The following is a 26585-nucleotide window of genomic DNA, read 5'->3' as shown; positions in this document are numbered from 1 at the left end:
GATTGATTGATAAAACACGGACAACTAATGGAACAGGAGAGCACATCAGGAAATGAGATGCATAGCCCAGCCGCTCTCCTGTAGGGGCCATAATTATAAGAGTCACACTTCTGAGCTGCCTAGAGCCAAATCACGTCTGGACTGGAGACCAGAAGTGAATCACAAGAGTAAGAGTGAGTCACAGAGGCTAAAGGCTCGGTCAGGTCATACCTCTAAACCCCCAACCTCCGCCAAAACCCAACTGCTCTCTCAATCTGGATGACTCACAATAGGGCTTCCCCTACTTCTTTTAAAAATACTTTCACAATTTACTTCCCTCCAGGGCTGCTTCTTTGCCAGCCTGAGTTATTCTTTGCCCCAGTTCTTAACACTAGGATTCCAGCCTCCTTTGCTCTCATTAAGAATTCCACCTCTCTGCTAGCAATGATTCTTTTTAGAGGCAGCTCTCCTAATCTCTTAGACAATATTTAGCCTAAACCCATCTAATTTATCCTTTTACTAGGTCCTTGGAAACAATCCATATCTCCACCTCAGTAAATTTTTGGTAAACTGGGCAAAGATTTTGGTAAACTGCATGAAAGATAAAAGATACCAAAAGAAACACCAAAGTATCAATTCATGCCCAGTGACAGGTGTTCAGATTAGCTGCATTCCCAAAATATTCCCCTAAGCATTTCCAAGTGACTTTCAGGAGCCTGATGGACAGGAGAGATGAACCCTGGGCATTTGCTGGAAGAGAGGGAGGAAAACAGGACTTGGGAAGTGAGAAGTCACTACAAGCACAATTAAATGGGGAATCATTCAATGGTAATTATTGAGGGCTTACTGAGTGCAGAGCACTGTATTAAGCACTTTGGAGAGTAAAATATAACAGAGTTGGTAGATACGTTCCCTGCCCGCAACAAGCTTCCAATCTAGGGAAGAGTTGGGTGGGGTTGGTAACGAGTGGCCCCTAGGTTGGGCTGGATATGCCATACAGATGGGTAAAACCAGCTGGGCACACCATGTTCTCCTCCATCACTGTTTATTTCGGGTTCAAACAAAAACAACCCACGTCAGCCTCACTGGAATGAAAGAACTAAGAATTATTTCTAAGAACTCATGGGAGGAGGAGCACACTACAGTACTTTGTTTCCAAATATACAAAGCCAATATTTCCATATTCAATAGCCTCTTCAAGCAGAGCTTTTCTAGGACAAGTGTCCATTTCACAAAGGATTTCCCCCAGGAATCAGGCTGAGATAATACTGCAACTTGGTCTGTTTCCTATCTCATCCCCACACAAGAGATTTCAATTCAATTCTGTGACTCCAAAGCATGAAAAACAAGTGGGAAAAGGAAACGTGGTACGAAACACAATAAATCTATGATCTGCCTAATGGCAGTTACATCCTCTATTCTATCTACTAACCTTGGCATTATCCTCAACTCAACTCTTTCATTCAGCCCACATATTCAATTTGAGAAACCCAGAAGCAGCTGGATTGGTTCAGGGTTTCCCCTAAACCCCAGACAAGTCTGCTTCCCTCCCATCACTGTCTCCCAACACAGTGACCACTTTAACTCGGAACAGTAGGGGGGAGTCAATTCCTTGGAGATTGGGTAGACCCTGCTAAAACGGTGGAAACTTAAAATTAAAAATCCTGGCGGTTCAACCTTCACAAAAATAACTAAATTCCAGCCTTTCCTCTCCATAGAAACTGCTATTATGTTGATCCAAGCACTTATTCTATCCTGCCTTGTCCACTGCATCAGCATCCTTGTGACCTCCCACCTTCCGTCTCGCCCCACTCTAGTCCTAACTTGACCTCGCTCGACCAGATCATTTCTCTAAAAAAAAAAAAAAAAGGTCAGTCCACATCTCCCCATTCCTCAAGAACCTCCAATGGTTGCCCACCCACCTCTGCATCAAACAGCAACTCCTTTCGATTGACTTTAAAGCACTCAATCAGTTCTCCCTTTCCTACCTCACTTTGCTGATTTCGGTCTACAATGCTGCCTGCACACTTCATTCCTCTTAATGCCAGCCTACTCACTGTACCTCAATTTTGTCCAGTTCACCGCCGAATCCTTGCCCTCGTCCTTCCCATGGCTTGGAACTCCCTCCCACTTCATACAAGACAGACCACGCCACCCTCCCCACCTTCAAAGCCCTATTAAAATCACATTCCCTCTAAGAGGCCTTCCCAGGCTAAGCCCACATTTCCCTCTCCCTTCTACTTGCCTAGTACTTAAATCTAGTCCCTTTAAGCACTTGTTTTCCACCCCACCCTCAAACCCTACAGCACTTATTTTAATGTCTGTCTTCACCTCTACGCTGTAACCTTCTTGTGGGCAGGGAAGGTGTTAATCCACTCTGCTGAACTGTATTCTTCCAAGTGCTTAGAACACTGCTTTGCACACACTAAGTGTTCAGTTAATACAACTGATCGACTCTCAAGGTGTCAGATTCAGAGCCAAACTGAAAACCATTCATTCAAGATTGAATCCCTTTTGCCAAAATAAAGTACAAAGCTTGCCCCTGGCTGGCTTCATTCAGTCCCCACAATGAAGCATTCAGGGACTCAGTCCTTACTGATATAAAACACAATAGTGTGTAAGGAGATATTGCTTCACAATAAGAATTGGAGCAAAAACATGGATTTAAGCAGGGTCTGTAATGAGTCAGAGGATGGACTGGGTGTTCTTTCCAAGGTCTTTAATACCAGAACATCACATGCCCACTCCATCGCAGGAAGATGCTCTCTGCAGGAGAAACCCCAAAGCAGCTGGATTGGTTCAGGGCTTCCCCTAAACCCCAGACAAGTCTGCTTCCCTCCCATCGCTGTCTCCCAACACAGTGACCACTCTAACTCGGAACAGTAGGGGGGAGTCAATTCCTTGGAGATTGGGTAGACCCTGCTAAAATGTTGGAAACTTAAAATTAAAAATGACCTGAGGGAACTGGAACTTTTGGAAGAGGGTTGGGAGGGGAAGTAGTTTTTGGATTATGGGTCGGAAGAGCCACCATTCATTCGTTCATATTTACTGAGCAATTACTGCATGCAGAGCACTGTACTAAGCGCTTGGGAAGTACAAGAAGCTAATACACTTCTCCGGTTAACATCTCAACACGACTTAAGTCACCCCCAAGGACCTCTATATAATAATGGCACTTGTTAAACGCTTACTATGTGCCAAGCACTGTCCTAAACTTAGTTTCTCTAACAGACCACACCTTGAAAAATGAAGTTGATACCATCTAAAAGAGAACACCTTCATGCGAATAATGAAATTTCATCAACATAAATAATTATTGCTGGGCAGAGCTCCTTTCATAATATTTGAATAATGACATACTAATATTATTACTTAAGCCTAGGCATTACCATGATTTATTTAAAACAATATAAGTAGGTCACCCTAACGTAATGCCTTAAAGGCTTTTGATTCTTTCCCACAATTGAGATGAAAACCAGGTAGAGGTCCCTGGTGTACATTTACTCAGTGGTATCAACAAATGCTGCTGCCGTAGAAACAGGTGGAACGGTAACACAGCTGGCACATCCATACCCCATTCCTCCAATTACAACAGCAGCGCACACTGAAGTGGGGAGCTGGCACAGGCCCCTAGGAGCCATCTGATTACGGTGACTCTTCAGAATACAAAGAAAAGATGGTAAAGCTATATCCCTGAATGAAAATGCAACCTTTTGCCCAGTGAAACTAAATAACCTAATGAATAAGTTAAGTGACACCTGAGCTTAACCCTTTTCCTCAGACATTTCTGGCCTTTCACTACTGTTCTGGATTAAAATAAAAGGTTTCGGGGCCAGGGAATGGGGAGAACAGATCTGGATCTCTCTTCCCATGACTATGCTGCGAGTAGGGCAGTGGTGGTAGGTATCCAAGGTGACCAATCAACCAACAATTATTTCTCAAGTGCTCACTTTGTGCAGAACACTGTAGTAAGCACTTAGGAGAATACCTTATAATGGACATGACATCTGTCCTCGAGGAGCTAACATTTATTAAATAATGGGCACAGTCATGGCACTTCTAACCTTTGATGGGGTTGGGGGGGTGAAGGGATAGGAGCACTTAGGAGGTAAAAGGAAGAGACATAGCAGAAAGGGGATTAAAAGGTTCCTAGGCTGGGATGGCTTTCTCCCTAGCATACCTATCAATCAATCAATTGTATTTATTGAGTGCTTACTGGGTGCAGACCACTGTACTAAGTCCCAGACTAAGCCCCCTTTTCCTCAGCTCCTCCTCCCTTCCGCATCACCTAAATTCACTCTTTGCCCTCCCCCTCGACACAGCACTTCATTCATTCATATTTATTGACCGCTTACTGTGTGCACAGCACTGTACTGAGCGCTTGGGAAGTACAAGTTGGCAACATATAGAGACGGTCCCTACCCAACAACTTACGTATATATGTACATATCTATAATTCTATTTATTTATATTGACGCCTGTTTACTTATTTTGATATCTGTCTCCCCCCTCTAGACTGTAAGCCCCATTTTGGCAGGGACTGTCTCTATTGTTGTATTGTATTTTCCAAGCACTTAGTACAGTGCTCTGCACACAGTAAGGGCTCAATAAATACAACTGAATGAATGAATGCTAAGTGCTCGGGAGAGTACAATATTGAATTGGTAGACAGGATCCCTGCACACAATGAGCCAGCCTAAAACCCAATACAGTTTTGGGGGCTATGTCCTCAAATAGTATTTACACTCACAATTCTTACAATTCCTCATTAACTTCTAACAATTGCTATTACACTTTGATCATTCTCACCATTCTAACCATAGAATAATAATGCCTCATTCTAACTTACTAACTCTGAAACCCTAAAACTCACTTTCATTAACATGTGAATGAAATTACATCGCTTTTTTTATATGACTATTCAAAATAAGAATGCTTGCTGGATTATCAGGCTTTACTTCCAAACTAAAAGGAACTGATTCGAAAATCTCAGACATCAATGCACAAACACCCACAGTAGATAAGAGCAGTCGAACTCCAAGCAAAAACTGGGAATCTAGGCTACTCTCAGTGTGAATTTTTCATGTCCACCACCAGTCTTGCTATCAAAAACAGAAAAATCCACCTTTTGGGAAGAAAAAGTAATTTCATTAAAAAATTCCTTTCATTGTGAAGCAAAATGAAACCAAATTTCTATTTAAATAACAGGAAAACTGATTTTCCTTTTGTTGAGTTTTGTTCTTAGGTGGGGGAAGGATATGGAAACAATCGAATGATTGTATAAACTCAATGAACTTACCAAACTTTTAGTAACAAAGTTCTGTAGACTTTGATTAGGTCACATTTAAAGCAACGCAATTAATTTCTATTTTGATACCTTGCCATAAGATTCTATGTAAGAGGGCATGTTTTCGAAACTGGGAAAAATCGGTTGCCAAGTATGCGAGGCTGATAAGACAAATAAAATTTGTTATTGCAGTGGATTTTAAAATTACTAATGGATTTAATCATCTTACAACAATACTGAATATCCAAAAAACATTATCATGAATGAAATGTTATTTTTACATTTATCGTTGTCACCACAACTTGAAAAGAGCAATGAAAGTTAGTACTATGCAACAAACGACTGAATGAGAGGAAAAGAAATTCAGACTGCTCGAAAAGTTTGCTAATAAACAGGATTTTTAAAAAATAAATGCAAGCAGCCTGTGGGAAGAGTTTATACTTAGAGAATAATGTACCTTTTTCAAATAGAATGGGAGAGGATAATTTATTTTTCTCTAACAGGAAAAAGTAAATACCCACCGAGTTTTAAAAATACAGGAAACTTGGTTAAAAATTAAAGCAAGTTAGAGGAAAATATTCAGCTCACACGCCAATGATGAGCTGTTCTGGTTTTTATTTCTGCCTTTTTTTTTAGAATTTGGGAGGGTTCATTCTTACGGAAAAAAACCAACTTAAAAAAAAAACCCCACCCAAGAAGGAACTAGGGGATAAAAGCTTTAAACAACGTCATTGCCTACAGCACTGAAACTGTTCTGCCTAGTGTAGCTGGGATTGGAGTCAAACCACCAGAGGAAGCAAATCCTAAAATGAAAAGTTTAAATCACGAAAACACAAAAGGGACGAGCAAAAATGAGGCTCACTAACTACTTTTCAGACTTGTTTTACTCCACGGCCTCATTCTTTCCCAGATAGGAGTGGGTAGAAGAACTGGAAATAAAAACTTTTTAAACAGTTGATTTTTTTTTTTTCCTTCAAAATACCAAAAGTTCCCGAGGTCGAACATTACCTTTGCCATGGTGAAGTGTCAGGTACGCGAGGAAAGGGGCTGCAAGAGAGGAGACGGGTGACCGGTTAATCGCTGGTGTCTGTCCCTCCCAGACGATTCCCGGACAATTCCCAACTTTTCCTCTGCCGGCAGGAACCGCTTCCCGCAGACAGGGCCGCTCAGGGCGTTGGGATCCAAAGCCGTCGTGGCAAACAGGGGCGGGGGGAGGGAGGGAAGACGCAAGAGAAGGGGGAGAGGGAGGGAGGAGAGGGAGGAGAGGGAGGGAAGAGGGAGGAGAGGGAGGGAAGAGGGGGAGAGGGAGGGAAAAGGGGGGAGAGGGAGGGAAAAGGGGGGAGAGGGAGGGAAGAGGGAGGAGAGGGAGAGAAAAGGAAGAAGTTGGGGAGAGAAGAGCGGGAGGAGAGGGAGAGAAGAAGAAGTGGGGAAAAGGGGAAGAAGAGGAACGGAGAGGGAGAAAAAAGAGGAAGAAGTGGGGGAGAGGGAGAGCAAGAGGAAGAAATGGGGGAGAAGGAGAGCATGAGAAGAAATGGAGGAGAGGGAGAAGTGGGGGAGAGGGAGAGACGAGGAAGAAATGGGGGAGAGGGAGAGCAAGAGGAAGAAAGAAATGGGGGAGAGGGACAGCAAGAGGAAGAAATGGGGGAGAGGGAGAGGAGAAGAAAAGGAAGATGTGGGGGAGAGGGAGAGCAAGAGGAAGAAATGGGGGAGAGGAAGAGGAAGAAATGGGGGAAAGGGAGAGCAAGAGGAAGAAGTCGGGGAGAGGGAGAGCAAGAGAAAAAAATAGAGGAGAGGGAGAAGTGGGGGTGAGGGAGAGCAAGAGGAAGAAGTGAGGGAAAGGGAGAGAAGGGGGGAGGGAGAGAAGAGGGATTAGTGGGGGAGAGGGAGCGAAGAAGGAAAAGTAGGAGAGAAGTGGGAAAGGGGGGAATGGACAAGAAGGGGCTAAACAGGAGTGGGAAGATTTAGGGAAGGGGGTGAAGGAGGAGAGGAAGAGGCTGCGGAAGCAGCGTGGCTCAGTGGAAAGGGCCCGGGCTTTGGAGTCAGAGGTCATGGGTTCAAATCCCTACTCCGCCAACTGTCAGCTGTGTGACTTTGGGCAAGTCACTTCACTTCTCTGTGCCCCAGTTCCCACATCTGTAAAATGGGGATTAAGACTGTGAGCCCCCCGTGGGACAACCTGATCAGCTTGTAACCTCCCCAGCGCTTAGAACAGTGCTGTGCCCATAGTAAGCGCTTAAGAAATACCATTATTATTACTGTTATTATTCTACCCCTTCCCGGCCCAGTCCCGGACACCCCCTACAAGGCCCCCATTGCGGTGGCGGTCCTGCTCGGGGGGCCACTCACCCGCGTGACAGGGCGAGTTTGTCCCCAAACTTGGTCCCGACGAGGCCCGGGGGTGCGGAGGGTCCGGGGCGGCGGTAGGTAGGTGGGTGGGTAAGTGCGAGGTGAGTCGGTGTGGTGTGGGGAGGGATGGGATGGTGCGCTGGGCTCCCCTCGGGCCGCCCCCCTCCTCCTGCCACGCCCGGCCCGCTGGGCCCAGCCCGCCTCCTGCGCCTGCGCCGGAGACACCGTCAGGCCCGCACTGGAGGAGGAGGAGGGAGGGAGGAAGAGGAGGAGGAGGAGGAGGAGGAGGAGGAGACCAGACCCTCGCCTCCTTAGCCGTGAGGCCTGCTGTCCCACATCGGGCACGGCACAGCTGGGCGGCTGCAGCTTGGCTCGGTGGAAAGAGCCCGGGCTTGGGGGTCAGAGGTCACCGGCTCTAATCCTGCCCCCGCCACTTGTCAGCTGGGTGGCTTTGGGCAAGTCACTTCACTTCTCTGGGCCTCAGTTTCCTCATCTGGAAAATGGGAATTAGGGCTGTGAGCCCCACGTGGGACAACTTTCGATACTGTGGACCACTCCCTTCCCCTCAACACGCTCTCCAACCTGGGCTTCACAGACTCTGTCCTCTCCTGGTTCTCCTCCTATCTCTCCGGCCGTTCATTCTCAGTCTCCTTTGCGGGCTCCTCCTCCCCCTCCCATCCCCTTACTGTAGGGGTTCCTCAAGGGTCGGTTCTTGGTCCCCTTCTGTTCTCTATCTACACTCGCTCCCTTGGTGAACTCATTCGCTCCCACGGCTTCAACTATCTCTACTCTGATGACACCCAAATCTACATCTCTGCCCCTGCTCTCCCTCCCTTCAGGCTTGTGTCTCCTCCTGCCTTCAGGACATCTCCATCTGGATGTCTGCCCGCCACCTAAAACTCAACATGTCCAAGACTGAACTCCTTGTCTTCCCTCCCAAACCCTGCCCTCTCCCTGATTTTCCCATCACTGTTGACGGCACTACCGTCCTTCCCGTCTCACAAGCCCGCAACCTCGGTGTCATCCTCGACTTTGCTCTCTCGTTCACCCCTCACATCCAATCCGTCACCAAAACCTGCCGGTCTCAGCTCCGCAACATCACCAAGATCCGCCCTTTCCTCTCCATCCAAACCGCTACCCTGCTGGTTCAATCTCTTATCCTATCCCGACTGGATTACTGCATCAGCCTCCTCTCTGATCTCCCATCCTCCTGTCTCTCCCCAATTCAGTCTATACTTCACGCTGCTGCCCGGATCATCATTGTGCAGAAACACTCTGGGCATGTTACTCCCCTCCTCAAAAATCTCCAGTGGCTGCCAGTCAACCTACGCATCAGGCAAAAACTCCTCACTCTCGGCTTCCAGGCTGTCCATCACCTCGCCCCCTCCTACCTCACCTCCCTTCTTTCCTTCTACAGCCCAGCCCGCACCCTCCACTCCTCTGCCACTAACCTCCTCAACTGCGCCTCATTCTCGCCTGTCCCGCCGTCGACACCCGGCCCACGTCCTTCCCCTGGCCTGGAATGCCCTCCCTCTGCACATCAGACAAGCTAGCTTTCTTCCTCCCTTCAAAGCCCTACTGAGAGCTCACCTCCTCCAGGAGGCCTTCCCGGACTGCACCCCCCCTTTCCTCTCCCCCTCCCCATCCCCCCGCCCTACCTCCTTCCCCTCCCCACAGCACTTGTATATATGTTTGTACAGATTTATTACTCTATTTTACTTGTACATATTTACTATTCTATTTTGTTAATGATGTGCATCTAGGTTTACTTCTATTTATTTTGATGACTTGACACCTGTCCACGTGTTTTGTTTTGTTGTCTGTCTCCCCGCTCTAGACTGTGAGCCCGTTGTTAGGTAGGGACCGTCTCCATATGTTGCCAACTTGTACTTCCCAAGAGCTTAGTACAGTGCTCTGCACACAGTAAGTGCTCAATAAATACAATTGAATGAATGAATGGATGGATGAATGAATGAATGAAACTTGATTACCTTGGATCTCCTCCAGCGCTTAAAACAGTGCTTGGCATGTAGTAAGCGCTTAACTACCAATATTATTATCATTACTTGTTTTGTTTTGTTATCTGTCTCCCCTCCTTCTTGTTGGGTAGGGATTGTCTCTGTTTGCGAATTATCCTTTCCAAGCGCTTAGTAATGATAATTATGGTATTTGTTAAGCGCTTACTATTCATTCAATTGTATTTATTGAGCACTTACTGTGTGCAGAGCACTGTACTAAACGCTTGAGTAAATACAAGGTAATCAGATTTTCCCACGTGGGGCTCATAGTCTCAAGCACCACTTTACAGATGAGGTAACTGAGGCACAAAGAAGTTAAGCAACTTGCCCAAAGTCACACAGCTAACAAGTGGCGGAGTCAGGATTAGAACCCATGACCTCTGACTCTTAAACCTGTGCTCTTCCAACTAAGCCAGGGTGCTTCTCATATGGTCATATGCCCGCAACCTTGGTGTCATTCTCGACTCTGCTCTCTCATTCACCTCTCACATCCAATCCGTCACCAAAACCTGCCGATCTCACCTCCGCAACATCACCAAAATCCGCTCTTTCCTCTCCATCCAAACCGCTGCCCTGCTGGTTCAATCTCTCATCCTATCTCGACTGGTCATAGTAGGGTTCTCTGTACACAGTCAGTGCTCAATAAATACGACTGAATGGATGAATGAGAATCGCAGGTCATTTTGGAGGGAGCCCAGGGCGGTGCGTGAGGAGATGGATCTTAAAACCCCCTGAGGTGGGAACGCTGGTTGTGAGGTACTTCAGCTGATTCGCTCCAACTACTGGGCCCATCAATCAATAGTAAACGGTGTTATAGTGTATTTTCCCAAGCGCTTAGGATAATGCTCTGCACAGAGTAAGTGGATCAAACTGAATTATTTATCGAGCACGTACCACGTGCGGCACATTGTGGGCACCCCCAAGAGACTGGCATGTTCATGGCAGCAGAGAAGTGGGGCTCACTCGCCATTTCCCGCATTTCTTGGGGCTTAAACACTTTACTCACCTTAGTTTCTCTGAAATAGTTCTCCCTTAGTCTTCCTCCTAATTCTCTGGCCAATCAATCAATAGTTTATATTGAGTGCTTACTCTGTGCAGACACTGCACTAAGTCCTTGGGAAGGTACAACAGAGTTAATAGACATGATCTCCATCGTCGAGGGGCTTGCAATCTAGTGATCCTTCTCATTTTCAGGGTCTAACTCACCACCGGCTTCCTAACTGGGGGGGTCCTGTAAGGTTCATTCATTTCATTCATTCATTAAATCATATTTATTGAGCACTTACTGTGTGCAGAGCACTTGGGGAGTACAAGTTGGCAACATATACAGATGGTCCCTACCCAACAATGGGCTCACAGTCTAGAAGGGGGAGACAGACAACAAAACAAAACATGCGGACAGGTGTCACGTCATCAGAATAAACAGAAGTAAAGCTAGGTGCACATCATTAACAAAATTAATAGAATAGTAAATATGTACAAGTAAAATAAATAGAGTAATAAATCTGTACAAACATCTATACAGGTGCTGTGGGGAGGGGAAGGATAGAGGGCAGTGGGGTTGGGGAGGAGGAGAGGAAAAAGGGGGCTCAGTCTGGGAAGGCCTCCTGGAGGAGGTGAGCTCTCAGTAGGGCTTTGAAGGGAGGAAGAGAGCTAGCTTGGCGGATGGGCAGAGGGAGGGCATTCCAGGCCAGGGGAAGGACGTGGGCCGTGAGTCGACGGCGGGACAGGCGAGAACGAGGCACAGTGAGGAGGCCAGTGGCAGAGGAGCGGAGGGTGCGGGCTGGGCTGTAGATGGAGAGAAGGGAGGTGAGGTAGGAGGGGGCGAGGTGATGGACAGCCTTGAAGCCGAGAGTGAGGAGTTTTTGCCTGATGCGTAGGTTGACGGGTAGCCACTGGAGATTTTGGTTCTTGTTTCTCAATCTACATTCACTTCTGTGGGGAACTCATCTGCTCTCAGTACATCAACTACCCCCTCCTATCCAGATGATGCCCCAATCTAACTTGTTAGACCCAACTTCTAGCCTCTGCAGTATCACAATTCCTTTTACTTCCAGGACACCACTATATTCATTCATTCTTTCAATTGTATTTATTAAGCACTTTCTGTGTGCAGAGCACTGTACTAAGCACTTGGGAAAGTACGACACAACAATAAACAGTGACATTCCCTGCCCACAACAAGCTCACAGTCTAGAGGGGGAGAGACAGACATCAATACAAATAAATAAAATTACAGATATATAGTAGGTGCTGTGGGGCTGGTGTTGGGGGAAGAGCAAAGGGAGCAAGTCTGGGTGATGCAGAAGGGAGTGGGAGATGAGGAAAAGTGGGGCTTATACCTTGCTTCCCTCAGGAAGTATCATAGAAAGGAAGGTGATCATGTGAGGTCAGCTTCCCAAAAAATTCAAAATGAGAAAAGTGGGAGGGGTTTGGTGGAACGAGAAAGCTTTTTTTCTTCTTGAAGAGTTTTTGTGCATTTTTCTCTTGTTGCGATTGCCTGGATACGCATTTAAATGACCTGCCATGTGCAGAAAATTCCTCTCTCAAGAGTTACCACTTTACTGCCTCATGCAACAACCAACCTAATACAGAGTCACGAGTTCCTCTGATTACAAAAGAGGCTAATTCTGTCAGCTTTCTACAAGTTTCCTGAGTGAAGTTGGATCAGAGTAAAAAAGAAAACTGTCTTGTGAGCAACCATACCCTGTGTCAAGTAGTAAAGTTAGACATTGTCCCTCTAAACCAACACAGTTCTACTAGCATAAATGGGTTTAAAATAGTTCACTTGAGAGGTCAGCATAGTTTAAACTAGGGAGTGAAGAACAGGGTTCAGAGTAAAGCAGTCTTCTTATCCTGGCTCTCCTGTGCCTTTGACAACTCTTATAACATTTCTATGCCCCAGTTTCCTGTAATAATCAATCGATGGTATTTTTTGAGTGCTTACTGTGTGCAAGCACTGTACTAAGATCTTGGGAGAATACCATAAAAAAGAGTTGGTAATCCACAACGAGGTTACAGTCTACAGGGGGGAATATAGCTGTCACTTCACATGAATTCCTTGGGGACTGCCTAGTTGCCCATAAAGCACTACAATAATGCAAAAATCTGTATAAACATCACTATTTCTTGATGTATATCCTTAATTACTCATGCGCTCCCTCTGGTTGGAAGAATAAGAACAAGTTGAAGCAATACAGAAAATGTTTCTTTTCTGATATAAGAATGCCCACCTTTCCCGGGAAGTCAAAACTGACGAAACAAGGAAAAGATGCATGACTCAAATTGTTTGATAATCTGCAATGAATGCACTCCCGCATTCCTGAAAAAAACCACACGGTAGTAAGGGGTAGGGGAAAGTTTTGCAATCTATCTTCAGAATGAATTTGCACCCAAGAATGTGGGGTTTGCATTCTCATAAAACTTTGTGCTGTAGTACTTGCCCTTTACTACTGCCGCAAACCAGCAATTTCTCCCAATAATGCAGCATCTACCATGCCCAAACAGGCTCACATTTTTTGTAAGACCATTCCTCAGTTCCCTAAAAGCATTCTAGCCAAAATATGCATTGAATTGATCAATGGTATTTATAGAGTGCTTACTGAGTTGAAAGAACTGTACTAAACACTTGGGAGAGCACAACAGACTTGATAGACACAGTCCCTGTCTACAAGGAGCAAAACACGCATTATAACAAAACTGGGTGCACTAATTGTAAAAGGTTATGTGTAATCTATATAACTTCTGAAATTCCTGATTTACAAAGGCAACAGTATGAATTGAGTACCTGCAGCATAGAAAGCACCACATGAGGCAAGGGGCAGAGGAACTAAGTTGAACATTCACACCCCGCTTTCATGAAGTTTACATTCCAATAAGGGAAACATACTCACAAAAAGGTCATAACTAGACAGAAATAATAAAATGTTGCCTTATGAAAGGCTGAACAAAGAGTGGGGGATAAAAGAGAGTGATGAGGTGGGGGTGAGAGTAAATCCTGGGAGCATTATTATTATTATCATTTTATCATAGTGATGCTTACTATGTGCCAAGCATTATATTAAGAGCTGGGGCAGATACTAGATGAGCAAGATTAAGCGCTTAGTACAGTGCTCTGCACATAGTAAGTGCTCAATAAATACGATTGATTGATTGATGATCAGGTTGGACACAGTCCCTGACCCATAAAGGGCTCAAAGTCTAACAAGGAGTGGGTAGTATTTAATCCCCACTTTACAGATAAAAGTACAGATCAAAAGCCAATTTTAAAGAATCGCCGTTCAGGCAAATGTCCCAACTTCCACAACCCAGCCAGAGAAACTTGGGAGGTACTGGTTCTGTCAAGAAATGTCAGTCGTTCATTCATTCATTCAATCCTATTTATTGAGCACTTACTGTATGCAAAGCACTGTGTTGAAACACTGTACTACGTCCTTGGGAGAGTACAACGTAACAATAAACAAATGAGGAGGGGTATTAGTGGAGGGGGAAATGAGTGGACTAGGAAGAGCTAGAGAAGTAAGGAGAAAATGCAAAAGTGTGTATGAGATTGTGTATGGGGGTGGATGGCTGGAAAATTTTTATTTCTGAAAAACAGATTACCCCTCAGTAAGGTACTAATTTCACCACAAATATTTTATGAGGTGGGGCTAATGTCAACCAATACTGTTACCCTCTATTGCTAAAGGGAACTGCTGGAGTAAATGGTGTATTCACAGCCTTGGGCAGTTAGTGTGAGGAGGATTCAAGCTGAGTTTGGAAGGGAAGACTATGGTTTGGCAGAGAAATCTAGGGGTCCCGGGAGGCAGGAACTGGGAATCAGAGCTTCCAGGCAGACTTTACCCCAGAATACCTGAAACCCTAGGGTCTGACTTGGAAGCCCCCCTGAGGATAGCAGGCCATGAGCAGGCCATCCCCCTTTTAGACTGTGAGCCCACTGTTGGGTAGGGACTGTCTCTATATGTTGCCAACTTGTACTTCCCAAGCGCCTAGTACAGTGCTCTGCACATAGTAAGTGCTCAATAAATACGATTGATTGATTGATTGATGAGCAAACACTAGTGGGCCCAGTGGTTAGAGTAGAACTGAAGGGCATGATGACTTGCTTTCACTCCACAAACAGACAGCTCAGAACATTAAACAAAGTTTTTACATTAGAAAAGGGAGTCTAAATAAATACTTCCAAATATTTGCCCAAATGATCTTGCGAGAAAACTCAACCCCAGGACAATATCAGTCACTCAGGCAATAGCCCACCAAATATCTCTCGCCATCCTCCCCAATTTGCAGTCAACTTGCAGGGCTGTTCTAATCTGAAACCCTGTTCCATGCTGCAAAACAGCCAGAGAAAGAAAGGGGTGTGTAAATCCTGGCCTGCAGGAAGGCAGTAAGGCTGGGCCAAATTCTCTGGCAGCGAGCACAGTGGGATGGAGTCAAAATTCACACTGCTCATGACTCATACTTCAGGGAATTCCAAAAGGAGGGGGAAAGAGGAGGAGTTTTTCTGGCTACATATGAAGGAGATTAGAGGGCAAAACACACTAACAAGGACACCAGTGTGTCCTGAAATGAAATCCACAGCTCACTGCTGTTATTTTAACGGAGGGCCGTGCTTAATGAGGCTCTATGAAAAAGAGGATATATTTTGGATCACCCAAAAGTCAAGAAGAAAAGGAAAATTGCCATTAAAATTAATCAGAGCCTCACGACTAAGGTGGGGGGGGGGGAGGGGAGGGAGAATGAAAAAAATTAGAAAACATAAGAAGTCTCAATGGGTTAACAGGCATGATAAGCATAGAAAGCTCTTGAAAGAATTGTGTTCTTACCAAGGAATACATCTGTCATTTGTACACATCAGCATGGGGGCTTTTGGATAGCAAGGATCATAGTTCAACTTGCAGCTGTCATAATAAGTAAGCCATGAGGATATAGTAGCAGAATTCACCAGACGTTTATTGCATTTATAAAATAATATTTGCTCTACAAATATCTTGGGTATATTTACATTCACATGTGCCAAATTAAACTAAGCAGTACTTAATACGATAAAGCTTCCTTTCAGTTATACAGCTGTTTATAGCACAGGAGACAGGATAGGTATTCTGGTCCCAAATTAAAACAACTCATTTACCACGATAACAGAGATCAATCAATCAATCAATCAATCATATTTATTGAGCGCTTACTATGTGCAGAGCACTGTACTAAGCGCTTGGGAAGTACAAATTGGCAACATATAGAGACAGTCCCTACCCAACAGTGGGCTCACAGTCTAAAAGGGGGAGACAGAGAACAAAACCAAACATACTAACAAAGTAAAATAAATAGAAGAGATATGTACAAGTAAAATAAATAAATAAATAGAGTAATAAATATGTACAAACATATATACATATATACGGGTGCTGTGGGGCAGGGAAGGAGGTATGATGGGGGGATGGAGAGGGGGATGAGGGGGAGAGGAAGGAAGGGGCTCAGAGAACACATATAAGGGAGCAAATTAGCAGACTACAGAGTTTTGGAGATGTTTAAAAAGAGTGCATGAGTTGAAGCATTCACTGCCTTTATTTTCCAGGCCAAGATTACAGTAATTTATTCATCCAGTGGTACTTATCAAGTACCTACTGAGCAGAGCAGTATACTAATTGAGAGAGTAAAACAGTCAATCAATCAGGTCCGCTTAAGTGTTGGACTAGACAAAATAGCAGAGATGGCCAAAATGCACAAAGATATCGATGCCCAGAACCAAAAACTCCATTCATGCATTCATTCATTCATTCAATTGTATTTATTGAAAGCTTACTGGGTGCAAAGCACTGTACTGAGCACTTGGGAGAGTACAATACAACAACACACACATACAAGGCAAGAAGGCTGCTGTGGATGAAGTTCAAAGAGTGGGTCTCATCAACACAGATTACAATGATCAAGACAGTAGGTGTGCGGGATATGTGACATCACATATGACAGATCACCACTCTCACCTTCAAAGCCTGATTAAAATTCCATCTCCTCCAAGAGGCCTTCCCCAACTAAGCGCTCATTTCCCCTACTCCCTCCCGGTTCTGCATCACCTATGCACTTGGATCTGTACCATTTAAGCACTTGATAGTCACCCCACACTCAGCCCCACAGCACATATGTACATATCTTTAATTTCTTTTAATGTTTATCTCCCCTCTAGACTGTAAGCTCCTTGGGGGAAGGGAACATTTTTATCAATTCTGTTATAGCGGAGAAGCAGCATGGCCTAGTGAATAGCACGCGGGCTTGGGAGTCAGAAAGACCTGGGTTCTAATCCCTACTCTGCCACTTGTCTACTGTGTGAACTTTTAGACTGTGAGCCCACTGTTGGGTTGGGACTGTCTCTATATGTTGCCAACTTGTACTTCCCAAGCGCTTAGTACAGTGCTCTGCACACAGTAAGCGCTCAATAAATATGATTGATGATGATGATGAACTTGGGGGGCAAGTCGCTTTACTTCTCGGGGCCTCGGTTACCTCATCTGTAAAACGGGGATAAAAGCGTGAGCCCTATTTGGGACAGGGCTGTGTCTGACCTGATTAACTTGTATCCACCCCATCACTTAGAACAATGCTTGGCACATAGTAAGCACTTAACAAGTACCATCATTATTATTAAATTGTACTCTACTAAGCATTTAGTACAGTGCTCTGCACACGGTAAGCACTCAATAAATACGACTGATTGATTTGAGTGTTTCTCTGTGCAAAGTACTGTACTAAGTGGTTGGGAGAGTATAATAGAGTTAATAGATATAATCCCTGATTTTAAGGGGCTTACGATCTACTAGGGGAGAAAAACACTACGATAAACTAAAAGTGGAGGAAGCAATTGCATATAAGGCTATGTACATAAGTGTTGTGGGAGTGTGGGTAGAACCGAAGTGCTTGGGTGGGGAGTGGGACCAAGTGCACAGGTGATGCAGTAGGGAGGGAAAATAGGATGGACGGGTGAAAGCTTAGTCAGGGAGGGTTTCCTGTCGGAGATAATAATAATAATTTTGGTATTTGTTAAGCTCTTACTATGTGGTTTTAATAGGGTTTTGAATCAATCAGTCAATCGTATTCATTGAGCACTTACTCTGTGCAGAACACTGTACTAAACACTTGGGAAAGACCAATATAACAGAACTCTGGTAGACACATTCCCTGTCCCCAGGACCTAATGGCCATGGCAGGAGGTTGCTTCGGCATTAACAGCCTACTCTCCCTCAAACGTTATTTGTTCATTACTTGCCATTTTGCCATCTTTATGGGGTTATACTCACATCTAACTCTTCCCATCCCTACCAACTTGGTTTCATTCATGAACTTAATTCTTTCTATTCCATCATCCAAGTCATCAATAAACACTTTAAACAGTAACAGTTCATTCCAAAAGGAGAGTTTATTCACTCGGGTTAGTGTTAATAAATGTCACAAGTCTGGGCAAGCAGCTCAAACAGTTTGCAAAATGGTTTGTATCACCATCTATGGTTCTCAGAGTCAAAGCCTCCAGCAGTTGAGTAATAGAACTAAACTTACATTCAGTCATTCAATGGTATTTATCAAGCGCTTACTGTGTGAGGAACACTGTACTAAGTTCTTGGGAGAGTACAACAGAGTCGGTAGACATGATTCTTGCCCCCAAGGAGTGTTGAGTATCACAGAAGCTCTTAGAACAGTGCTTGGCACATAGTAAGCGCTTAACAAATACCATCATCATCATTATTATTATTGTTATTAATCAATCAATCAATCGTATTTATTGAGCGCTTACTATGTGCACAGCACTGTACTAAGCGCTTGGGAAGTACAAATTGGCAACACATAGAGACAGTCTCTACCCAACAGTGGGCTCACAGTCTAAAAGGGGGAGACAGAGAACAGAACCAAACATACCAACAAAATAAAATAAATAGGAAAGAAATGTACAAGTAAAATAAATAAATAAATAAATAGAGTAATAAAGTAATAAATATGTGTTAGAAGGATTATTAGATTATTTAGATTAGATTAAATTATTAGAAGGAAAGAGTGCAAAAATCTCAAAATGGAGCATGTGGATAAAAGCATAGAATGCTGAAGGGAGCTTTTTTTTTATCTTTTTTGGGGGGGCTATACCATTTATATCTATTAGCCTGTTCGATAAATTCAGTTATCCTGCATCTGTACACAGAAATACTTGGCATGCTCTTCCTTAACCTGTCATTTATTGGGGAACTCAGTGCCCCAGGGTTAACTTTCAACTTGAAAGGCCAACTGCCATCTACCCTAGTAGTAACGGTATTCATTAAGCACACACCGGATGCAGTGCACTGTACTAAGCCCTGAACTGTCATCTCAAACATCAGAGGAATTAAGTACAGATATGTTGTTCACCGTTCTAGAATTAGTGCCCCAAAGAAGTGGTTTTAAAAAGCTTATGAGCAGTTGTCAATAAGCCTATGAACGCATGTGCATGCACCTGTATATATGTATATATGTTTGTACATATTTATTACTCTATTTATTTATTTATTTATTTATTTTACTTGTACATATCTATTCTATTTATTTTATTTTGTTAGTATGTTTGGTTTTGTTCTCTGTCTCCCCCTTTTAGACTGTGAGCCCACGGTTGGGTAGGGACTGTCTCTATATGTTGCCAATTTGTACTTCCCAAGCGCTTAGTACAGTGCTCTGCACATAGTTAGCGCTCAATAAATACGATTGATGATGATGATGTGCCCCAATTTCATTTATTTCACCACTGACCCCTTTCCTACATCTTCCCTCTGGCCTGGAGCTCCCACCCTCTCCACATACAGGCAGACCACCATTCTCCCCACCTTCAAAACCTGATAAAGCTCATATCTCTTCCAAGAGGGCTCACTCTCCCTTCTGTGCATTTATGCAAATCCATGAATTTGGATCTGTGAACGTGGGGCATTTGATATTCACCCCACTCTCAATCCCACAGCACTTATGTACATATCTATACATCATATATTATACATTATTTATACTAATAATTATGGTATTTCAATCAATCAATCAATCAATCAATCGTATTTATTGAGCGCTTACTATGTGCAGAGCACTGTACTAAGCGCTTGGGAAGTACAAATTGGCAACACATAGAGACAGTCCCTACCCAACAGTGGGCTCACAGTCTAAAACGGGGAGACAGAGAACAGAACCAAACATACCAACAAAATAAAATAAATAGGATAGAAATGTACAAGTAAAATAAATAAATAAATAAATAGAGTAATAAATATGTACAACCATATATACATATATACAGGTGCTGTGGGGAAGGGAAGGAGGTAAGATGGGGGGATGGAGAGGGGGACGATTTGTTAAGCGCTTAATATGTGCCAAGCACTGTTCTAAGCACTGGGGTGGATAAAAGGTTATCAGGTTGTCCCACAAGGGGCTCACGGTGTTAATCCCCATTTTATAGATGAGGTAACTGAGGCACAGAGAAGTGAAGTGACTTGCCCAAAGTCACACAGCTGACAAGTGGTGGAGCCAGAATTAGAACCCATGACCTCTGCCTCCCAAGCCTGTGCTCCTTCCACTAAGCCAGGCCGCTTCCACTATATTTATACCTATTTATGTATATTAGTGTATGTCTTCCCCTCAACTGTAAGTTTGTTGTGGGCAGGGAACGTCCCTCTCTCCATCCCCCCCGTCTTACCTCCTTCCCTTCCCCACAGCACCTGTATATATGTATATATGTTTGTACATATTTATTACTCTATTTATTTATTTATTTTACTTGTACATATCTATTCTATTTATTTTATTTTGTTAATATGTTTGGTTTCGTTCTCTGTCTCCCCCCTTCTAGACTGTGAGACCACTGTTGGGTAGGGACTGTCTGTATGTTGCCAACTTGGACTTCCCAAGCGCTTAGTACAGTGCTCTGCACACAGTAAGCGCTCAATAAATACGATTGATTGATTGATTGATTGATTGTCTGCCAACTCTGTTGTATTGTACAGCCTTACCCCTGCCTCAGGGGGATATCCTGAAGGGCTTTTTTTTTTTGTTCAGTTCTTTAAAGGAATCTTCAAGTTCCTCATTCATACGACACATATTCATTCAATTGTATTTACTGAGAGCTTACTGTGTGCAGAGCATAAGAAGATATGTTTTCGATAAGCCAAACCGTACTTTCTAGATTTCACTGAGCATTCCATGAACATTAGCGAAATGAAAAGTCTTAACAGCAAGGCCAAAACTCTCTTCAGACCCACTAATGTTGAAAGATTCTGTGATGCAACAGCATGTATGTAAGTGACGAGTACAGCCAGGCCAAAATTACAACTGAGACAAGAGGCTTTATTTCTCCCACTCTGGAAGTCATAGCACTGGAGAGGGTTCCAGCGGTGATTGCTTCCTATAAGTGATTTTTTGGTTTAAAGCCATAATCGATTGAAAGTTGGACATTACCGGCAGTGTCTTCCCCTCCTCTGCGAATGCTGTTTTATTGGAGAACTTTAATGGAAACGTAGAGAGCGTAAAGAGCGCATCCTTGAAATAAAGTTTCCCAAGTAGGAATCAAACCATTTCACATTTTCCATAATAGCGTTAAGAAAACAAGATTTCAACATAGAAAGTGACCTCAGGGAGGAAACATATTTTCTAAGGCAGTGTGTGTTTTCAATCATCCCAAGGCCGTTGTAAAGACTGAGATCACAATCTGATAAGTATGGGACTGGAAATGGACTGAGTCAAAGCGGATTCTTCATATCAAGAGATAAAAACTTGAACTATAGTCTAGATATTTTTCTTCTCTATTACTATAAAGGACAGGTATCACTTTATCATATCGATCACAGCAGCGGTGGGGCACTTGCGCAAGCGATGGCCTGTCATAAAAGTCACCCAAAAGCTCATTTTTTTCTCAAGCCAAGATTTACAGTGTGGTCTAGTGGAAAGAGCACAGGACTGAGAGTCAAGAGACCTGGGTTCTAAACCTTGGTGCAATATTTGCCTGCTTTGTGATGTTGACCAAGTCACTTAACTTCTCTGTGCCTCAGTTTCCTCAACTAGACTGTGAGCCCACTGTTGGGTAGGGATCGTCTCTATACGTTGCCAAATTGTACTTCCCAGGTGCTTAGTACAGTGCTCTGCACACGGTAAGTGCTCAATAAATACAATTAAATGAATGAACTATAAAATGGGGATTCAATACCTGTTCTCTCTCTACTGTAGACTGGTAGCCCAATATGGGGACAGGGACTGTGCCCTGGATCTATCCCAATGCTTGGCACAGAGCAAATGTTTAGCAAATACCACAACTATTAGCTCAAATACACTGTGTTCTCCTATGGTTTAAGTGTCATTCTCAAAAAGCCTCATTTGGAGGGAAAATCATGCTATAGTAACTACTGATTTGTTGCCTAATGGAAAGAACGAGGGCCTGGGAATTAGAGGAACTGGGTTCTAATCCCGGCTTTGCCAGCTGCTTCCTGTGTGACCTTGGGCAAATCACTTAACTTCCCCGTGCCTCAACTTCCTCATTTGTAACACGGTGATTCAAGACTCATTCTCTGTCCTACTTAGATTGCAAGCGCCATGTAGGACAGGGATTGTGTTCAACTTGATTAACTTGTATCTCCCTCAGTCCTTGGAACGGTGCATGACACACAGTAAGTACTTAATAATTATTATTATTATTATTGAATCAGTGGAAATTAATGGGTTAGGAATAGATGGTTCAAAGATACCATTAATTCAATCATTCATTCAATCGTATTTATTGAGCGCTTACTGTGTGCAGGACGCACTTGGAAAATACAATTCGGCAACAGATAGAGACAGTCCCTACCCAACAACAGGCTTACAGTCCAGACAACAGACATTTTTTTAATGCAAATTCATATATTATTTTTAGGCCCATCATTAGCAGAAGTCTTTGCATCCCTGACACTCACTAGTATTTTACTGTATTCAATACCGTAAAGTTGCAAAATCACAAAGGAACACAAAATACTGTAGAACAGGCTGAGGCAGGGGCTGGGAAGCAAGGCCACACTGCCCTCTGAACAAGGCCACGTGGTATATACACAACAGTTTCTTACTAACCACAATCTTCTTAACAATGATTATGACATTTATTACGTCTTTCCTCTGTGCCAAGCATTGCTGAGGGAGATACAAGATATTCAGATCGCATACATTCCCTGCCCCACAACAGGCTCATAGTCAAAGATGAAGGGAGAACAGGTATTTTGTCCCCATTTTACAGATGAGAAAACCTGCACAGAGAAGTTAAGTGACTAGTCCAAGTTCAAACAGAAGGAGAGTGACAGGGCCAGGACTAAAACTTGGGTCACTTGACTTTGACTCACAATGCCAATGTTTTATACACTGCCTCCATGGCATCTTGCCTCTTCTGCCAGCTTGTGGATTGTTATATTATAAAAGATTCAGGTTGTGGGAAGAAGGTTCTGTTGTACTTCCATGATGCTACATCCAAATTGTGCACGAAAATATGTGTCGTAGCAAAACTGACTACTCAGAAAACAACTGAAAAAACATGCAATTTTATTAAACCGCAAGGCTAACAAAGCCCTCCTGCTGTTCTTGAAAAAGTTCATTAAAACAGTTTTGGTGACTGGGCCTTCCCCAACTCTGTTGGATGACACTGATTTCTGTATGATTTGCTCACAGACCCTTGGGGATAATATTCACCCACCAGAAGCCTCAAACCAATGACGGAAATAATCTGTTCTGAAAACCTGGTTGCTAATTAAAAGACTAAAGAAAACAAACTGAGGTTGTCTGGCAAATAAAGGAAAGTTCTCCTCAACCTCTTCCATGATGTGTACTTGAAAGAGAAGTTTAAAAGAGAAGGTCATTACTGAAAGGACTTTTCTAGAATGGAAAACTACTTTCTTCAGTGAGCCTAGTTACTGCAAATTGGTTTTGGCAATCATTTGTTTGAACCCTACGACATTACTCAAAGTAAAAAGGACTCCTTTAAAACGGCGAGTGTGTAAGGAGTGAAATATGGTGGGGAGTGAAGAAAGGCAGGTATTTCTTAATCAGTCCCATCAGAAAAACCATTAAATCTTACTGACCTAGAATCTACGGAAATATTTTATTTATGGTCAAAAGGGAAAACTCCCCTGGGTTTTATTTTTGTTTGGTTACAATAACTAGGAAGAAAAAACATTGGCCCCTTTCCATTTTTCTCTGAAGTTTTTAAGCTTTTTGAAAAGTTCATTTCTCCCTCTCCTCTGGAGCCTCGCATTGCTAGCATAGTCTGGAAGAGGAGGCTCCGAGCCCGTGGCTTGCATGGGATCCAGCCTGACATATTTTCTAGTTTGCAATCCCTGGAGGAGGCTGCAGTGGTTTGCTAGAACCATCCCAACTCCCTAAGGGTAGCCTGAACCAGCAATACCCTGTTTTGAGCCAGATTCCCTCCAGGAAGCTCTGGGGAATCAAAGCAGAGTCCTAAAGCTGCCCTGAACCTAGAATACCTCAAACGTTATCGGGATTCACCTTATCGCCCGATTCCTAGTCCTGTGATCTTGAGTCGGCCAGTCCTAAGGAGTACAGGGCATCCTTGGCAATTCTAGGATCCCTTGCTGCATTGAGAGGGTGAGGAGCAGACCCATCCTTACTGAGAGAATGGAGCACAGGGCATCAAACCCGGAAGAGGACCTGTATAGCAAGAGAGCTTACAGAGTGCAATTTCCAGCTTTAAATCACTCCCCCTTCACTGAGCCGATTCCAATCAATCGTATTTATTGAGGGCTTACTGTGTGCAGGGCACTGTACAGGGCGCTTGGGAGAGTGTAAACAACAACAGACACATTCCCTGTCCACAGTGAGTTTACAGTCTGGGGGGGAGACAGGCATGAATATAAATAAATAAATTATCACCCCGCACCCTCCGCTCCTCTGCCACTAATCTCCTCACCGTACCTCGTTCTCGCCTGTCCCGCCATCGACCCCCGGCCCACGTCATCCCCAGGCCTGGAATGGCCTCCCTCTGCCCATCCGCCAAGCTAGCTCTCTTCCTCCCTTCAAGGCCCTACTGAGAGCTCACCTCCTCCAGGAGGCCTTCCCAGACTGAGCCCCTTCCTTCCTCTCCCCCTTGCCCCCCTCTCCATCCCCCCATCTTACCTCCTTCCCTTCGCCACAGCACTTGTATATATGTACATATGTTTGTACATATTTATTACTCTATTTATTTTACCTGTACATATCTATTCTATTTATTTTATTTTGTTGTATGTTTGGTTTTGTTCTCTGTCTCCCCCTTTTAGACTGTGAGCCCACTGTTGGGTAGGGACTGTCTCTATATGTTGCCAACTTGTACTTCCCAAGTGCTTAGTACAGTGCTCTGCACACAGTAAGCACTCAATAAATACGATTGATAATGATTGATTGATTGACATAAGTGCTGTGGGGCTGGGGGTGGAGCTGGTGAATAAAGGGAGTAAGTCAGGGTGACCAGACGAGAGTGGGAAAAGAGGAAACGAGGGCTTAGAGAAGGCCTCTTGGAGGAGACATGCCTTCAATGAGGCTTTGAAGGTGGGGAGAGTAACTGTCTGTTGGATATGAAATGGGAGGGAATTCCAGGCCAGAGGCAGGATGTGGGAGAGAGGTCGGCGGTGAGATAGACTGTTAACTCTGAACAGCGCCATGCCTGAGGTGTCTCCTATCCAGTAGGATGTCATAGGTTCTGCCCAGACAGGATTTCAACGGGGTGAACAGCAGTTTGCCCAGAAGCCGGTGATGTGCGTGAGCGGTTGCTCCTGCCCTTTCCAGCCATCCAACATAGTGGCATCTCTGAGGAGGCCTATTCACCCAGAAAGGCGGGAGTGGGTGTGGGACCCGGGATAGTTGCCCCAACTGTTCCCAACCTTCCAAACAATCCGGCCAGGACAGGTGGGTGGCTGAGCTCCTGCATTCCCACAAGCTCCCTGGGGAAGACCTGGGTTAACTGTTATTTCTATTTCCTGTCGACATTTCACCAGTGGAAAGCCAACCCTGTGTGGCTTACAGTCACCAGAATCACTGTATCTGGCGTGTGACTTTCAGCTGTTGGCAGTTAATCATATCTTCTGCTCCCTTTCAGTAACTTCAGTAACTGAAAGAGCCTTTCAGTAACTTTCTAGCAGCTCTTGAGGATGAGAGAAGGGAAATGAAACAAAAACAGTTCAGATTGAAATATATGAAATTTCCTCTGCCACGGAGCCCTGTATGGAACACCAAGTCTTGCCTTGAAATGGTTCTATTTTTCAAATACCAAGGACCTCACTCAGAAGGCCAGAGAAACAAAATCTGACAAACAATCTCCAGCAGAGTTTGAATGTTGATATAGCCTAGAAATTCAGGTAATAATACCCAGCTCCTATAGCAAACAGCCTCATCTTCTTCCCCACATAAAGTGTTCTTGGGCAGGAACATTATATTTTGATTGGCCTATCAGTCACCCTTAGAAAAAGTTTGGTTTGACAATTTGATGATGCTCAGCCCCTTAATGAGAGAAAGTAACTAGGCAACAGACATCATCTAGTTTGGCCTAAAAACAGCTGGAAAAATGTATAAAACTGGGCTCTCATAGCAACTGAATACCATAGTTTATAAGCTTATTTCCCCTATGTCAAGGCAAAGCACCTCAGTATGACTGCTGAATTGATCTGGATCTTAGATCTGGTGTCATTTTTAGTTGTTGTTTGGAAAGACAATTAAATAGTTGGGAAAGATGCGATTGCCTGGATGAGTGGACCATTTTTCCATTGTTTTCTTTCTTACAATTGAATTCCCCTTTGAACTGACATCGTATTAAAGTGAGACTAAAGTGATTCTACCCAGCAGCTCCAAGGATAATAAAATTCTATGGAGACATTTAGTAAAGATAGACACACTTGATTTTAAATAGCTCATTAAATCGCAACACCCTGAAACTGAAACCTGATGAGAAGGGGAGACAGGGAAAA

General features: G+C 44.0%; 1 protein-coding gene across 3 annotated transcripts in view; it reads right to left on the bottom strand.

The window, feature by feature from the left end:
• ANXA5 (annexin A5) overlaps window positions 1-26585 on the bottom strand; it is a 71184-nt gene that overhangs the window by 26483 nt on the left and 18116 nt on the right. For 2 of the 3 annotated variants that reach the window (XM_038769181.1, XM_038769183.1), the window contains exons 1-2: window positions 7613-7777; window positions 6275-6313 (exon numbers count right to left, since the gene is read on the bottom strand). In XM_038769181.1, the coding sequence (XP_038625109.1) occupies window positions 6275-6283 (9 nt within the window). In that variant the 5' untranslated portion in view covers window positions 6284-6313; window positions 7613-7777. Of the gene's footprint in view, window positions 1-6274; window positions 6314-7612; window positions 7778-26585 lie in introns of those variants that run through there. The other variant, XM_038769182.1, reaches the window with a different exon arrangement.

This window comes from Tachyglossus aculeatus, chromosome X5, assembly GCF_015852505.1.
Source record: "Tachyglossus aculeatus isolate mTacAcu1 chromosome X5, mTacAcu1.pri, whole genome shotgun sequence".
NCBI classification, from domain to species: Eukaryota; Metazoa; Chordata; class Mammalia; order Monotremata; family Tachyglossidae; genus Tachyglossus; species Tachyglossus aculeatus.
This window is presented reverse-complemented; position numbering and strand designations above follow the sequence as displayed.